Raw genomic sequence first — 17,676 nt, 5'->3', positions numbered from 1 at the left:
CCGCCCCGGATTTTTGCTGTTTCTCCCACGGCGGCAATCCGTCGGGGTGGGGGTTTTGTGATTCCTAGGGTTCTCCAAGGTAGCTGGCCTCGAGCCGAGTTGGCGAGGCTCGCCCGCCGAGCTCCGGCAACCGGCGGGAGGAAGAAGATGAGAAGAAAAAGAAAAGAAAATAAAAAGAACAAAATAAAAATAAAAATAAAAAAAAAAAAATATTCAAAAATATTAAAATATTATTAAAAGTTGTACACGTTAGCGCCGATTAGGCCACATCAGCCGGTCGGCGTCCGCCAGCAAAATCTGGCCAAAATTGGCTGGAAATGACTGAATTGGCATGACGTAAAAGGTTTAGGACTAAATCGGCACCAAAAAATGTTTAGAACTAAATCGGCACAAAGCCAAAAGGTTTAGGACTTTTTGGCACTTTTTCCTCAGAAGAAATATCCTCTAATCATGGATGAAGAAGAAAAATGGCCTTTTCATTTAAGCTTAGCTTAAAAACGAGTTGATTTCAAATATGCATGATATGATACAAGGTCATGTAAGGTGATAACATATACTGGTAGAAAAGAGCTGCTGTTAGAGGAAATTGAAGTCCTAGGACTGATATTTGATTGGTACAATAAATCTTATGATAGCATTCGATTTCACTACCAGTAGCACTTCATTATGATGGGGTATTGAACTTGTCTTTTATGGACTTTCTCAAGATTTGTCGGAGTTAACCTGTTTCATTGCAGATATATATTTATATAGACATGTTGATGTTTTACGAGAGAGTCAATTTGAAGTATCCCAAATTCCTTAGTCTAGTGGGTTGCTAAGACAATCAAGTTCTATCGTGTGACCGGCCGTTGAAATTGAATGAATTAAAGTGGATTGCTACAATATATGAAGGCTGCTGGTTTGAAAATTCTATGCGATGATAACGATGCTGCCATCGACTGAAATTTAGGGGCATTCCATTTCATAGAGGAAATGAATCCTCTCTCTCTCTCTCTTTCGGAGCTGGCTAAAATTGGGTTCGCATTGAGTGTGGAAAATTGAGTTAGTGGAAAATTGGGTTTTCACTTTCTTTTTAGATTTGAAGCACCGAGTCGATGAGTTGTTCTTTTTTTCCTCCTTTCGTTATAATCTCTATGAGCAATATTGGCCGATTGACAAGTGTGTGTAGCCGGAATCTTTAAAATTGACTGCATTTTTAGAATTCAGTTATGTGTCGGCATTTTGAAATTAATGAAGACAGTATGACAACCCTTTTCGCTAAACTTGTATTATTATTGAAAACTTATGTGCAATATTTGCAAGGTAATGAAAAATAAAGTGGTTCTATGCACAGTATCTTTATTGTGATTCATCATATCTGTAATATCATTCCTTATGTTTAAATTAGTCAAGACGAAATTTTTTCTGAAAATGAAAAGACCGACCATCTTTTTTTCCTTCCACGTATATTAGTATTGTGGTTCCCATGCCGAAGATGCCCTGGAATTTTGGCCATCATTAGGCAATATATAGCCTTAAAGATTAGGCACCGACAAAAAGACATTTCGAATTTTATAAATGGAGGATGGATGATCTCGATCAATTCCTCGCACGAAAATGCGTACACGAAATCCGCTACTCATCACATGTACATAGTAGAACACAAAACATGTTGCATGCATCCATGCACTTGAAGTTGGGTATTTAATAATTGTTTCATTCTTCTTAAAATATATGATTAGCCTATTTAATTCAAAATAATTTATGAGATATTTAAATTCGAGTGTCATCTCTATAAATCTCCCGTCCCTCGCCTTGGCCTCAAAACATACACCATCACTGTCCTCTCCAGTCTCCCTTTCACTTGCTTCCCATCGAAGATCATGGCCAAGCCATCCAATCCCTCCCCATCTCCACGCTTGCTTGTGGCAGCTCTCATGGCAGTGCTTGTGCTTCTCTCGGCAGATTGAGCCCATGTAGCGGAAGCGGTGACGTGCAGCGCCTCGCAGCTGAGCTCATGCGTGCCCGCGATGACATCTTCCGCGCAGCCGTCGGCCCTGTGCTGCAGCAAGATGCGAGAGCAGAGGCCATGCCTCTGTGGGTACATCAGGAACCCTAACCTCCGAAAGTACCTCAACTCCGCCGACGGCAAACGGGTCATGCGAGTCTGCGGCGTTCCGTACCCCACGTGCTAATGTCCGGAACCTGAAATCTCCCATGTTTGACGCCGAGAGAATACGGAGATAAGAATGAGTATTGTACTAGTTACCAGTTAAATCCGTTGAAAAAAGCAAGATCGCCGTGATAATTATGTTGTGAAGAGATGATCTTGCCATGACATATATAGTTTGTACGCTATGAAGTTGAAGACGTGAACTCTCATTTAGTGTTCTACAGTTTGGTATCCCTCAATATTAGTTTTGATATTTGCTTTACTATATCCTGGAGGACTGGCTTTTATACTAATTTAAATTAAATCAGGCAGTCCGATCTTAAGGGCAGCGTTCTGCAGTGCAATCCAAAAATTTTACGGGAGCACGATTTGGCAATTAAATTTTCCTTCAGCAAATCTTGTCTATTATAATGCTTTAAAGTAATTCCACATGTATTTAAAATCTCAAGTGAAAGTTTATGAGCATTGGAAAATCATCAAAATGTTTAAAACTAAATCGGTACAATTAAAAAGCTTAAGAGTGAATTCTCTACCTTCAATTTATTTAGGATTTTTTGAAAAATATTACCACGCCGGATCCTAAATTCTACGTTGGCACGATTTGGTTAATGATATAGAGAAATAAATTTAATCATTAAAAAATTATTGCTTGAACTTTTTTACCGTTTTGCAAAAAATTGGTCATCCTTAATTACGATTGGGCTCGATCTGATACCATAACTATATATATGAAAAAAAAAAAGGAACAAATTTTATCACTGCTCTGTATTAGAAAACCACATGTTAATAGTAGAGGAATGAATTTTGTGGGTGAATTAGGTGCACATGATGTGTTTGATTATGCACAACCTCAAGTGCAAACACATATTAGACAATTTATTTAGATTTTGATTCGCACTTTACATGATTCATGAAGTTAGCGGAACTAGTTCAAAAAAAATATAGATTGACAATAATCTAATGCCAACTTTATTTATGGAAATAACTTATTTTCCTCCGATATTTAATCGATAATATCAAACCAAATAATTTAAAGTTAATAATTACCTAAATGTCATTTTAGTGAGGGAAGATTTACCCAAATGTTTCTACTCACGAGGAGCTTAGATCAAGAAAAAGTCAACTTACCAGTTTGCACGTATCTCTAGATCTAACATTTGACGCCCCTTGGTTACAAAGGCCGGGGTTAACTAGAAATTGAAGTTGAAACTCGGGGTAAAATTGGAAGTTTCTCAAGTTAAGGGTGCAAATAAAACATCGCGTGGGGGGTTTTTGAGGCAGTTAAGCATTGAGATTATAAACATGCTCGAATGTTTTTGTTCCCTTCGACGAATTATCTTTCGAATAATTATGCTTCTTTTTGTGCGAAAAAATATAATTACCAAACTTTAATTGCTTCCTACACCCGGCATGCCCAATGTAAGGTCAGCGACTAATGATGATATTTAATGAGAAAAAAAATGCATACGGATGCCACAGGTTGTTATAAGTGGGTTAAGCCAGGTCTTCTACGACTTGGAAGATTGAATCGAGTTGACTTGAAGTCAAGAGTCGAGCCGAAATTGCTGGCTGCAATAGAAAAATCTCATAAAGCGAGTTGAGTTACCTCGAATTATGTCCATATATGCAATCCACCAATTAAAAAACTGGTCGGAGGAAGTCTTCTATAATCATGGATGGAGAAAAATGCCACAATTTGTATATAGGCTTAAATAAAAACGAGTTGATTCACATGTACATTTAATATACGAGGTCATATTAAGCAATCATTTGCACTGGAACAGAAGAACTGTTGTTAGAGGAAATCCAAGTCCCATAAATCATAATTGATTGGTATAGTAAATCTTATGATAGCATTCCATTTCGCTACTAGTAACTATGCATCATCATGGAGTATTGAACTCGTCTTTTATTGACATGTCAAAGAGTTATAGGGGTCAGCTGTTTGACTGCTATACATAACAAAACGCATATCGATACATAATGATGTTTCACGAGAGAATCAATCTAAAAAGAATCTTGAATTCACTAGTCCGGCGAGTTTGCATTATATGAACAATGCATTAAGTCTTCTTTTATTCGATTATGGGGAAGTTTCACAGGGAATAAATATTTTTAAAAAAATCTTGAAGCCTATTGTACTTGTACCAATTTAGTTATAAACTTTTCAATTTAGTTAATTTAGTTCTAAATATTCTGAAAAATTGTCAATGTAGTCCATAGCCAATTTAGTTAGAAATTGTTGACATGAATAATTTTTTTATTTTATCTCTTTTCCTTTTTCTATTCATTTGTTTGTTTATTGTGATCGGTGAAGGTTGCCAAAACTCACTGGCCGTTGGGCGAGGGTCATAGCCCTTGCCTGGCATTGCCAAGATATGGGCTAGGCTAGCCCCGCCAATTGAAGGTGAAGGCAACCCTTTTCTACATAAGGCCATGGTGAGGCTAGCCTCACCCAGATTTAAGCAAGGGGGCTATGATGGTCTAGACAAGGTTGGCTGTGAAGGCCATGCCTAGCTATGGGCGAGATCAAGTGAGGTGCTAGGACTACAACCCTCACCAACGGCTAGCCACGGTCATTGTCGTGCTACATAGAATGATCAACATTCATGTCAATAATTTTTCACCAAAATCTGACCTGATGAATTATATTAGTAAATCGTCAAAATGTTTGAAACTGGATTAGTCAAACTAAATGGTTTATGATTGAATTGTCTTAAATGCAATAGATTTGGAATTTTTTTGGTAATTTTTCCGTTTTTACATATGTGACATACTCAATATATATAGAATTTACTTATGTTTCTAGCCCTCTGAAAACTTATGATGAGCCAAATTGGCATCCATCGGTGGGCAACTATTGTTAGAATAATTTCCAAGTACTTGCAAAATTCTAAGACAATCAAGTTCTATCGTGTGACCAACCGTCGAAATTGAATGAACCAAAGTGGATTGCTACATTCCATGAAGGCTGGTGGCTTGAAAATTCCATGTGATGTGATGTTGCTGCCATCGATTGAAATTTATGGGCTAGGCTAGCCTCGCCAATTGAAGGCGAAGGCAACCCTTTTCTGCATAAGGCCATGGTGAGGCTAGCCTCACCCAGATTTAGCAAGAGGGCTATGATGGTCTGGACAAGGTTGGCTGTGAAGGCCGTGCCTAGCTATGGGCGAGATCAGGTGAGGTGCTAGGACTACAACCCTCACCAATAGCTAGCCACAGTCATTGTCGTGCTACATAGAATAATCAACGTTCATGCCAAAGATTTTTTGCCAAAATCGACATGATGAATTATATTGGTAAATCGTTAAAATGTTTGAAACTGAATTAGTCAAACTAAAATGTTTATCGTTGAATTGTCTTAAATGCAATAGATTTGGATTTTTTTTTTTTGGTAATTTTTCCGTTTTTACATATGTGACAAACTCAATATATATAGAATTTACATATGTTTCTAGCCCTCTGAAAACTTGTGATGAGCCAAATTGGCATCCATCGGTGAGCGACTATTGTTAGAATAATTTCCAAGTACTTGCAAAATTCTAAGACAATCAAGTTCTATCGTGTGACCAACCGTCGAAATTGAATGAACCAAAGTGGATTGCTACATTCCATGAAGGCTGGTGGCTTGAAAATTTTATGTGATGTGACGTTGCTGCCATCGATTGAAATTTATGGGCTAGGCTAGCCTCGCCAATTGAAGGCGAAGGCAACCCTTTTCAGCATAAGGCCATGATGAGGCTAGCCTCACCTAGATTTAAGCAAGAGGCTATGATGGTCTGGACAAGGTTGACTGTGAAGGCCGTGCCTAGCTATGGGCGAGATTAGGTGAGGCGCTAGGACTACAACCCTCACCAACAGCTAGCCACAGTCCATTGTCGTGTTACATAGAATGATCAACGTTCATGCTAGTGATTTTTCGCCAAAATCTGACCTGATGAATTATATTGGTAAATCGTCAAAATGTTTGAAACTGAATTAGTCAAACTAAAAGGTTTATGATTGGATTGTCTTAAATGCAATAGATTTGAAATTTTTTTGGTAATTTTTTCTTTTTTACATATGTGATAGACTCAATATATATAGAATTCACTTATGTTTCTAGCCCTCTGAAAACTTGTGATGAGCCACATTGGCATCCATCGGTGGGCGACTGTTGTTAGAATAATTTCCAAGTACTTGCAAAATTCTAAGCCAATCAAGTTCTATTGTGTGACCAACCGTTGAAATTGAATGAACCAAAGTGGATTGCTACATTCCATGAAGGCTGGTGGCTTGAAAATTCCATGTGATGCGACGTTGCTGCCAGCGATTGAAATTGATGGGCAATCCATGTCATGGTAGCAAATTGGGTTTTCACCGAGTGCGTGGAAAATTGAGGGAGCACCGAGCGTGGAAACTTTTTTTTTTTGGGGGGGACCGTGGAAAATTGGGTTTTCGCTTTTTCTTTAGATTTGAGGTACTATAATGATGAGTTTTTCCTTTTTCTTCTGATCGCTTGTAATAAAAAAATACATCTCTATGAGCAATATTAGCTGATCGATCAATTTGCGTGGCTAAATTTTTTAAAATTAACTATATTCTTAAATAAAATTTATCTTCACGCGTCAACATGTTACAATTAACGTAGACATAATAAAAATTCACACACACTATATTTATGTTATTATAAAAACTTATGCGTAAGATTTGCAAGGTAAAAGAAAAATGGAAAAAAGTATCAAAATAGTCTTAAATCTTTTGTATTGGTACCAAGTCAGTCATAAACTTTTCAATTGAATCAATTTAGTCATAAATATTTTCACATTGGTACTAATTCAGTCCTTTCAGCTAATATAAGTTGGAAATTGCCGACGTGGCCACCGGCGGTCATATGTGGCGCCACGTGAACAAATTATATAATGTTTAAATAATTTTTGGAATTTTTTCTTTTCTTTTTCTTTTTCCTTTCTCTTTACCCCTTGGCCACGGTCTACCATCGCCTGCCAATAGCTAGTTAGGGCAAGGGCCCTCGTGCCCTTGCTCGCCATTGGTGAGGGCCACCGCACCCTCGCCGGCCACAGGCGAGGGCCCAAACCCTTGCCCCTTGCCAACAAGGGCCGTTATGCCCTCATCATCGACCACAGGCGAGGGTGCGACAGCCCTCGCCGGCCAAGGGCAAGGGCCTCCGCGCCCTTGTTAGCCACAAAGCGAGGGTGTGAAGGCCCACGCTTGTGGCGGGCGAGAGCCGCAACGCCTTAGGTGAGGCTGTTGTGGCCCTCACCTGGATTTGGGCAAGGATCGCCGCACCCTTGTCAGCCACAAGTGAGGGTCGCCGCGCCCTCGCTTGGATCTGGGTGGGGGCTAACGCCCTCACCTATGGCCAGCAAGGGCGTGGTGGCCCTGGCCAATGGCCGGTGAGGTCGTGGGGGCCCTCGCCTCGACTAGCTTGTGGCCGGCGATGGTCGGCTGGCGACTCGCTGACCAAGGGGTAAGAAGAAAGGAAAAAGGAAAAAAAGGAAAGAGAAGAAAAGGAAAAAAAAAAATCTGAAAAAAATAAAAAAATTATAAAATTTGTCCACATGGTGTCACATAAGACCGCCGGTGGCCACGTCAGCAATTTTCGGCTTAAATTAGCCAAAATGATTGAATTAATACAAATGTGAAAATGTTTAGGACTGAATTGATCTAATTGAAAATTTTAGAATTTACTTAGTGCCAATATAAAAGGTTTAGGACTATTTTGGTACCTGTGATATATCATTCCTTGTAATTACATTAATATGAACTGCTCACAATTTTTTTTTTTTTCTGAAAACAAAAGACTGGCTATCTTTTATCCTCCTTCTCTCCCTCCACCGATGTTATCATTGGGGCTTCCATGCACATAGAAGAACATAAGACATATTGCATGTAGGGTATTAATATTGGTCTCAATTGTTTTTTTAAATAGGTGATTAGCCTATTCTATTCAAAATAATTTATGCGATGATAAATTCTGAGTGCCATCCCTATAATCTCTCCTATCACTCGCCTTGGCCAAAACAACACACACCCCCACCTCCCTCTTCTGTCTCCTTTTCACTTGCTTCCCATTGGAGATCATGGCCAAGCCATCCAATCCCTCCCCATCTCCACGCTTGCTCGCGGCAGCCCTCGTGGCAGTTCTCGTGCTTCTCTCGGCAGATCGAGCCCATGTAGCGGAAGCAGTGACGTGCAGCGCCTCGCAGCTGAGCTCGTGCGTGCCCGCGATGACATCGTCCGCGCCTCCGTCGGCCCTGTGCTGTAGCAAGATGCGGGAGCAGAGGCCATGCCTCTGCGGGTACATCAAGAATTCTAGCCTCCGAGAGTACCTCACCTCCGATGACGGCAAAAGGGTCATGCGCGTCTGTGGCGTTCCGTACCCTACGTGCACCTAGTTAAATAAGTTGAAATAAATAAATAAGCAAGACCGCTGGGAATGTCGCCATGACCTTTTTAGTCGTGCTCTATAATAAGTTCCAGAGGTGAACTTTTGTTTTGTCTGTTCTCCAATATGGTTTCCTTTATTATTAGTTTGATATTTCTCTTTACTTTAGGGTCTAATAAGCATTTGCCAACACTAGAAATCCGCGACTAGAATGATGCCATTGTCGCTTTGGGAAGGTTTGTTATGTGAGGCAACAGAAGTTGTCAAAATGCCGGGGGGTTAACTCCACCCCGTTACTTGTTGGCACTATTATGATTTTCATTTCTCTTGACTACAACCCATCCCCAAATTTGAACCAACATGCTAAACAGGCACTTTATCCCAAATAATAATGAATCGAGCCTAATGCTTCGTTTGTTTAGAGGACAATTTAACAATCATGAACAATATTTTTAAGAAGTAATCATGTAGAAATGTGATAATATTTTTCGTTGGTGTTTAGCTGAAATCTACAAATGAATTGAAAATTATTTTCCGTTGTTAGAAATAAAAAAATTGATTTTATTCTCCCAAAAATACACACACTATTTGTGCGATGTAAGGGATATCCAATCGCCCAAGTCTTAGTTGTACGAGTTGACGTTTATGGGACCAGCCACTAAGAACTTGAGCATGGGCGCCAACGACTTGGTCCAATGCTCAGACACCAGTGAATTGGATGAAGGAGTCACGTACATAGGCTTGACCACGGGGGAAATTGGTCATGGCACCGAGTTCTTGCCTAGCCTCGAGGGACCTGAGCCCTCTTTTGTGGACTTGAGCTTGGTTGTCGTGGAACTTGGCTTGGGCGCCAATGACTTAGGTGGGGAGTTGGGCACCCAAGCATGTTTGTTGGGGATTCAAGCACATGCACCATTGTCTTAGTAAGGGCCTAAAGAGATCCGCATCCAATCTGTATGGACCCTAGCCTACTCGCCAATGACTTGAGCATGAGAGTCAAGTGCTTGAGACGATTGCTGGAGAATTGGTTACAAGCACTGGGGTCTTGGATTTCGCTTTAATGGATTAAAATCGTGGCACTCGTGACTTGGGCATGTGAGTCTATTACCTGAGGATGGCTACTGGGATCAGCTTTGATGGACCCTCATCCGAGTGCTAGGGATTCGGGCGTAAGAGCTGGTGCTCGAGCACGGGCACTAGGGTCCCTATACAACCTTGATGGACTTAGGTCCTAGCATTGGTGATCGGCCGCAAGAGCCATGTAGCTAACCACTGCGGCTGGGACTTGGCAATGGGTACTAGAGTTTTGGGCCTTGTTTTGAGGGACTTGGGCTGAACTTCTATGGACCTTGGTCCAACAATCGGTACTAGAGTTTTGAGCCTTGTTTTGAGGGACTTGGGCTGAAATTCTATGGACCTTGATTCAACCTTCTAGGAATCGGTGTCAGCTTTCACGGACTTGGGCTCGGCTACTAACCACTTTGGCACCGACATTAGGATTCCAGTGCCTAAGCGCTGATATATATTCTTATTTTGAAAAATGAATTGTGATTTTTACGAGAAGAAATCATTATTTTGAATTTACGCATAAATATTTTAATATTTGTGAAAATATTTTCGATTGACTCATTTTTCTAAACGATTCAAGCATCAGGAGATAAGGAAAATATTTTTCGACAAAAAATTTGGGCAAGACAGACGGAGTCTCGGTGGGTCATCACATAAAAAAAATTGCAACTCCTCAGTAACTATAATAATCAGCTCCGTTCACCGTATTATCGATAAAATGACTTCATCCAAATATACTCTCTCTCTCTCTCTCTCTCTCTCTCTCTCTGTTTGTTTATATGGGTGCGTCGTAGACTGATTGAACAGCAAACTTGGTAAGGCCTTCCGTGAATGAGTGTCTTCTGATGGCTTATGAAATGGGCTCTTGATCGGAACCAACTCAGAGCCGATTGATATGGACAATATATATGGGAAATTTTCCAAATTAAAACCCGAAGTGGGAATATTTTTTCTAAAAAGGTTTAAAGTAGACTTTATTTCAAATAATGGCCCCAAAATATTCAAGTCAGTCTCAAATAAGAGTTTAAGATCGCCGATCAGCCAAATGGTGTTTAGTCAACATTTAATGGCGACTAAAATAGGAGCAATTTTGTCTGGAATTTACAATTAGGTAAAAGATGAAGAAAATCCCCAAATTAGAGAAAAGCAATTTGTAGTATTGAAATTATTACCACCGATGGATATCCGCTGAAGGTGGACCTGGAAACCAGCAGCCACGCACAAGTCACTATAGGTGAAATCCGTGAGGTTGGGCTTGCAATCTGATGGAATATTAACATATTAAACCGCACATTGATTTAACAACTTAAAATTTTAAAATAATTGATAGCTGTTTCACAAAATCTCACTGGTATTCAAAGCAATAGATCAATAGTTCAAATTTTTCTAGACCCTATTTACATACTCAATTAAATATTCCACAAAATTCAAATTTTTATAACATTTTCATCTAACAGTTTAAGTTTTACTATAATTGGTAGTGATCTCCCTCGGAATCAATAATAGTTGACTCGCTAAGTTCACTAACCCAGTCCTGCCTAGTTGAATGTGGGCACAGGTGTTGGGCGTGATGACGAACTGCGAAGGGTCAAGGCAGCAGGGAAACGAGATTGGTGGGGAGAGAGTGAGAGAAGTGAGGGTGGATTGCAAGTGTTGGAGGCAAGAAATGGAGGTGTTGAGGTCAGAGAGTTGGAAGGGAATTTGTTCATGTAGCTGAGATCCATAGGGCATGTCAATCCGTTCGGGGCGGCGGCGGCAATGGAAGTTGGAGAGAGAGCAAAGAGAGAAATAAGTGCGGTGAAGGAGGAGGAGGAGGAGCAGGAGGAGGAGACGATGGAGATGGTAGTGGGCGACGCCGATTCAAGATTCAGCTTTGCCTTCTTGGGTGTCATTCTCTTTTGCTCTTCTGCGGTCTTCATCAACTGGTTTGTCGCTCTTCCTTTAAGGCTTTACTTTTCTTCATTTTTTACCCAAATGTAAATTTCGGACAAAATTGACCTTATTTTAATCGCCGGAAAATGTTGATCGAAGACCATTGGGCTGTCTGGCGATCTCGGGTCCTTATTTACACCGACTTAGCTATTTCAGCGCTTATTTGAAATAAAATTCAATTTGAGATCTTTTTTGAGAAAATATTTTTACTTTGCGTCCTTGTTAGGAATTTTTTCTAATTTTTTTACAATAATACAATTTTAACTATTGAATCTCTTTTAAGCAAGTCTTGTTGATTATGTTGTTTTAATGTAAATCTTGACTGTATTTAAAACTCTCACGTGTTACCAATGCCTGAGAGAAAGATATCAGTTTGATCACATCCTCGTATGCAATTTGATCAGATGGGTCAGCCCAAAACCAATAGCAATTGCACACCTAAACAACAACATAGAAAGAATTAGTCTTATCCTAGTGGGGCAAACCCCTTTTCTATGAGGTAGGTAGGTCAAATAGGCTCACTCATCCCGAGAACAATCTCTTTTCTTTTGGTATGAGAAATTGCTTTATTGTTGAGGAATGGAACTATTAGTGGTAGTGCAAAGCACTATGTAGACTTCATTCGAAGCAGTTGTTCTCTATGCTTACCTTTTTAAGAAAATCAATAAAAAGAGCCCTGGAAAAGGTATCGAAATTGGGGATCGTAGTCTCAATCCTAACCTCGTTAGTTTATGAGCAATTGAACCTAATTGAGATAATCGATTGAGAGGCCAACTACCCCTTGAGCCTTGGCCATTCTTCGCTAATTTAGAAGATCATGGGAAAAACAAGCCGTGTGCTTGGCATGACTTTCAGGGGCAAACAAAAACCAGATTGGATAGAATTCGATTTCCCGAGAGAGGACTGAGGAATCCAGGTTCCTCAAACAATTGCTTTTGTAAGATCCCTTTGCTTGCACAATTTAAAAAAGAGAAAATACCCATCCCAAAATTATTATATTTTTGCCAATTTACTTTTATATTTTTTAATTTTACCAAGGCTGGCAAGTCGCCCCTTGCTAATAAAAATAGAAAATAATTAATAAAATATTAGGAAAAAAATTATCTATATCGGTGCCTACCCACGTTAGCTATTTCTTGCCAAATGGGTTGGTTTAACTATTTCGGTAAATTGTCAAAATATTGAGAATTCAATAGACAAAATTGAAAGATCTTTGACTGAATTAATAAAAACACAATAGGTTTACGATTATTAGGATAATTTTTTTCATAATTTAGTCCCCGCGTTTTCATAGATAATGATGAGTGTATTAGGATCGGTATGTTAAATCAATTTATTAATTGGCGTGGGAGAACTGCCCAATAAACTAACATGGAAAGGTAATGTACCAAGGCTCAGGAGCTGGTGTTCTCGTTGAGTGGACGATCACCCTGGCTTTGACTCCCCGCCCGCCTTCTCATCGCGTGGCGATCACACATTTTCCTCGGAAAACACATGCCCCATGCAAAAGTGACCTTTCCGGACTAGAATGGCCATCGTCGGATCACGTGCTGCTCGCGGGGTCTTCATGCATCTCCCGCTCGCCATGTGTTTCACCAGATGGGGTTCCCTTTGAGCGGTCACCGACTAGACCGGCTTTATCCAGTGATGTCCTAAGGAACCTAATTAGCCCTATTTATCTTGCGAAAGATGAATGATTTAGAAATTATTATTTTTTTTATAAATGATTATATTGTATTATTTAAAATAATTATTGATATTTGTTTATTTATTTTTGTGAGCAATGCAAGCGATTAATTTTAAATGTATATATTTCTAAAATTATTCATTTTTTATGAAACCGAGAAATTAACAAGAAATTAAATCAGTTACTTTGAATTCTCTTCCCCGATTCGACCTTCCCAACCTCCCCTGAATGATAAGGTTCATTTGCTCCACCAATCTTAGGAACTACTGAGTATTGTCGGATGATTTACTGATCAATGCATCCCTTTATCCAAAATCCACAAATTGATATTTTTAATGATTTCCTCCAATTTGGTGGAGCCGTGAAGTATTTTATACGTAGTCTCGCCACGTATGCATACCCACAATCTTGTAGTTTGGCATGTCTGCGTATTAAATATTGAAAGCACCTCATGATCCATGAACTTCGACCCCCTTCCGCACCTCATCCGAATCTTCTTTGTGCTAGTAAGACCGATCCAAGTCAATCTCTACATGTCTAGCACGCCTTGCACCAAGGGAAGTTTCAATGAAGCTTCTCTAAATTCTTAATTCCGATGCATTATATCCAAATTGTTGACATAATGTCTTCACTATACATTAATTGAATAACTGCTAAAACATCGTAACCCGTTTGAACAAACAGTTACCATAATTACAAGACAATGAAAACTCACGCCTCTCGAAACTTAGAGGTTTAGGATTTGGTCTATTGGCATTTAAACATTAAATCACGTCTTTAGTCTTTGAAATAAAACAATCACACGTATGATGATAATCATGTTGATTAGAATGTTTAAAGTACTAAATTGCGAATTCTAAATGCTTTAATCGTGGTCAATTCTCACGCTACGCGTGGGAAAAGATCTACAATATTAAAACCTTAATCGTCCGGTCCGCAAAAAGCATTAACCGTCCAATAAATCATAAAAAAAGAGAAATTATTGAAGCGTCAAAGGGCATGATTCCAGTATTATGCCACCGCAGAAGTGGGAAGATATTGCTGGAAATTGCGGAAACGTTCAAGAACTCAGCCGCTAGAAGCTCCACATCACACCCTCCCCCAATCACCAGATCAGCTCCCCCTCACCTTTGACCCGTCCTGGATGGCACCTACCCAAGATAAGCTTTGTTACTCCCCCACCCCACCACGTTGCAACTTAATTACTGATATTGCAACATCATCAACCGATCCATGCACTTAATTCCTATGGTCGGTGTCTCATCTACCAACAAATGAAGTTGCAATACAGGCAAGAACCCTTTTACCACCATGGTTTAGAAAGGCTTCTTGCCATTTTCCCCTTATACACGTATTCACGCCTGTTTTACCATATCGAATCAAGGCTAATTGCCATCCTAAAGAGCACTGATGAGTCATACTTAGCTGGAGTCTGCATCTTGACTGGTAGGAATCGGTAACGGTGGGGAAAATCGTGCTGTAATGCTGGAGCATTTAAGTGCTTCTTCGTTTGAAGTGATGAGGTTTTGACATGGCTTCGTTCTTATCCACCAATTAATGACGGAAGCTGGAAAACAGAATAATGGACAGAGATTTTCTTTCCGGATTTTGTTCTTTAGCTTTACAAGAATTTCGAAGAAAAATGCGAAAGAAAACTCCTCTTTCGTCATATTTTTAATATCTGGCGATAAGGTCGTAGAATTCTTATTTAATAGCTTTTTTAGCGATTAAAGAAGAATAGAGAAAGTAAACCCTTGAACCCATAGCCCCAGGAGTGGGAGATCCGACGCGGCGCAAAGACGTTGCGATCGTGTGCTTTCTATGGGTTGACAGCTCACTCAGTTTTTACGTTTAAAATCCTAACAAGATAATATTTATGAAAATAATGCACCAATTTTCCTCAATAACAATAATTCAAGTCTACTTAAATAAATAAGAATTTTTATCCAGTAACCCCTCCTCTTCCTCCTATAAATGCAGGCGCAAGACTAGACACCCCTTTCATTGTAAGACCAGACTCGACAGGATCAAACCACCCGCATACATCGACGTCGTCCATGGCTTCTTCTGATCTCTCCGGGATCCTCCCTCGCGTCCTCATCGTCTCGCGCCGCACCGTTCGCAAGAACAAGTTTGTCGATTTCGTCGGTACGTACGTTTCGACTATATGATCCGTATAGTGAGCAGACGCGATACGCTCGTGTTTGTGTGTTTTTTTTTTTTTTTGGTTATAAGAAAACTAGATTAGGGTTTATCCTGAAGTGGTGAGAATCGTCAGGAAAATCAGAAGAAGTCCGATGAGATTTGAATTGTTTCAAAAAGGGGAGTGAATTTTTCTTGCAGGTGAATATCACCTTGATCTCATAGTGGGATATGGCGCCGTCCCCGTAATAGTCCCCCGCGTGAACGGGGTCCACATGCTGCTCGACAGCTTCGAGCCGATCCATGGCGTCCTCCTCTGCGAGGGCGAGGACATCGACCCGTCACTCTACGAGCCCGAGGATGCCACCATCACACTCTCCCCCGAGGAGCTTGAGGAGGTGCGGAGGCTCCACGCGAGCGACACAGCCATCGACCGTGAGAAAGACACGATCGAGCTCCGCCTTGCGAAGCTGTGCCTCGAGCGCAACATCCCTTACTTGGGGATCTGCAGAGGCTCGCAGGTCCGAGAAATTCAGTCTTTTTATTCAACGGTTCCAAATCCATATAATTTCAAACTCAAAATTAGATGTGTTTTTTATTGTTAAACTAACAAATTCTGTTCTTGATACAGGTCTTGAATGTTGCATCTGGAGGCACGCTTTATCAAGACATTGAGAGAGAGGTCAGCAGGAATTTTGCCCAAGAGAAGAGAGTGGCTCACATAAATTACAATGATTATGATGGGCATAGACATGCGGTCAGGGTGTTGGAGAAGACTCCATTGCATGAGTGGTTTAAGGACTCATTGGAGGACAAGACGATGGAGATAATGGTGAATAGTTATCACCACCAGGGGGTCAAGAGACTGGCTCAGAGGTTTGTTCCCATGGCCTTTGCCCCTGATGACTTGATCGAAGGGTTCTACGATCCGGATGCTTATAATCCTGAAGAGGGCAAGTTCATCATGGGCCTCCAGTTTCACCCTGAGCGGATGCGGAAGCCCGACTCCGACGAGTTCGATTACCCAGGTTGCCCGTTCGCCTATCAGGTGCTTAAAGATTGCCTTTTTGTCGACATTCGTTAACGAATGACGTCAGCAATTATAATGGCTATTCACGAAATCAGTTTAGAAAGTGATGGGATGGGTTTTTGTTGGGCAGTCCGATTCTTTAGTATGGGTGGACACATCACTGAACTTTGTATTGTTGCAGGAGTTTGTGAAGGCTGTGATTGCGTACCAGAAGAAGCTTATTAGCTCGACTTCGGTCCCAAGGCCACTGAAACTTGATCAAGAAATGGAGAAGAGGAGGAGGATGATCGTCCGCAGTTTTTCACTGGCCAAGAATCTGTATACGACCGGCCAAGGGCTGAACCCATCCAAAGAGTCCGAACTTAAAGCGGGTGCAGAATTTCTTGAGGTACAAACAATTATCGTTCTTGTTCTTCTTTGAGCTCTCCTTTGTGAACCTGAATTCTATCATTTTTGGCGTAACTATTAAGCTATCCAATTGCTATACTGTGTCTTTTTGGGGGCTGTTAAATTTGGACGGTGTGGTTGCAGCACATATCCTCACATCAGCCGATGTTTGTATTCCTCTTTTGTAGACCCTTTATCGAAAAGTCAGACCATTGTCTAGATAGAGTTAAGAGGTTAATCAAATTTTGGCTAGTACATAAGATACCTTGAAAAGTACGGGGTGTTCATTGAATTTTGCTAAATCAGGATGGGCCTCAATAGAAAATTTTCCTAGTTTACTCTTCGTGTAAGGTTTGTTCAATCTTGAGTTTGAAATCTTAACTGGGCATTGGTTTCTGCAGTCGAACACGGCATTGAGTTTGCAACAAGAGAAGAGGTTGAAGCAGATGGGTGCGACAGTGAGGAACGCTGGGTCATACATCGAGAGGCTCAAGTTGAACGAAGAAAGAGAGAAGATGGCAAGGAATGTGATTGGGAAGATGTCGGTCGAACAATTATCTGATCTGATATCCTTCTACAGAATGATGGAGCAGATATGCTCAGAAGTCCTGGAGAGAAAGCTTCAGGGCATCGTGAACGACCTAAACACATAGGGTGGTATTAGGTTCATCATTCTGGATTTACTCAAGATACTGAAAAATTTTAAAAAGATGGTACGCGAAAGCTTATGTGGCAGCAAGCCGTTTGTTGTTTTGTTGTCAAGGGTCATGTAATCTTGAAATGTAGAGAAGAAGACCATGAATACGGCACAAGCAGCCACATACGTTTTTGTATATCAATTTCTGTAGAGTACTCGTATCTCTAGGACTACTATTTGTTGGCTGATG

General features: G+C 40.5%; 1 protein-coding gene across 1 annotated transcript; it reads left to right on the top strand.

Moving 5' to 3' along the window:
• The first annotated feature begins 15,223 nt into the window (after positions 1-15,223).
• Positions 15,224-17,466, top strand: LOC104449668 (putative glutamine amidotransferase GAT1_2.1). Its single transcript, XM_010063902.2, has 5 exons — positions 15,224-15,378; positions 15,574-15,893; positions 16,004-16,420; positions 16,584-16,790; positions 17,191-17,466. The coding sequence occupies exons 1-5, from the start codon at positions 15,288-15,290 to the stop codon at positions 17,440-17,442; spliced, it is 1,287 nt and encodes a 428-aa protein (XP_010062204.1). The 5' UTR covers positions 15,224-15,287; the 3' UTR covers positions 17,443-17,466.
• The last annotated feature ends 210 nt before the right edge of the window (positions 17,467-17,676 follow it).

The sequence above is a fragment of the Eucalyptus grandis genome, chromosome 6 (assembly GCF_016545825.1).
Source record: "Eucalyptus grandis isolate ANBG69807.140 chromosome 6, ASM1654582v1, whole genome shotgun sequence".
Taxonomy (NCBI): Eukaryota; Viridiplantae; Streptophyta; class Magnoliopsida; order Myrtales; family Myrtaceae; genus Eucalyptus; species Eucalyptus grandis.
This window is presented reverse-complemented; position numbering and strand designations above follow the sequence as displayed.

What these genes read in the sequence shown, in the direction of transcription:
- LOC104449668 (XM_010063902.2), top strand. Translation starts at nt 15,288, where the DNA reads ATGGCTTCTTCTGATCTCTCCGGGATCCTCCCTCGCGTCCTCATCGTC. An exon ending in GGATCTGCAGAGGCTCGCAG is followed by an intron (nt 15,894 to 16,003) that starts GTCCGAGAAATT and finishes TTCTTGATACAG; the next exon opens with GTCTTGAATGTTGCATCTGG. An exon ending in CGGGTGCAGAATTTCTTGAG is followed by an intron (nt 16,791 to 17,190) that starts GTACAAACAATT and finishes TGGTTTCTGCAG; the next exon opens with TCGAACACGGCATTGAGTTT.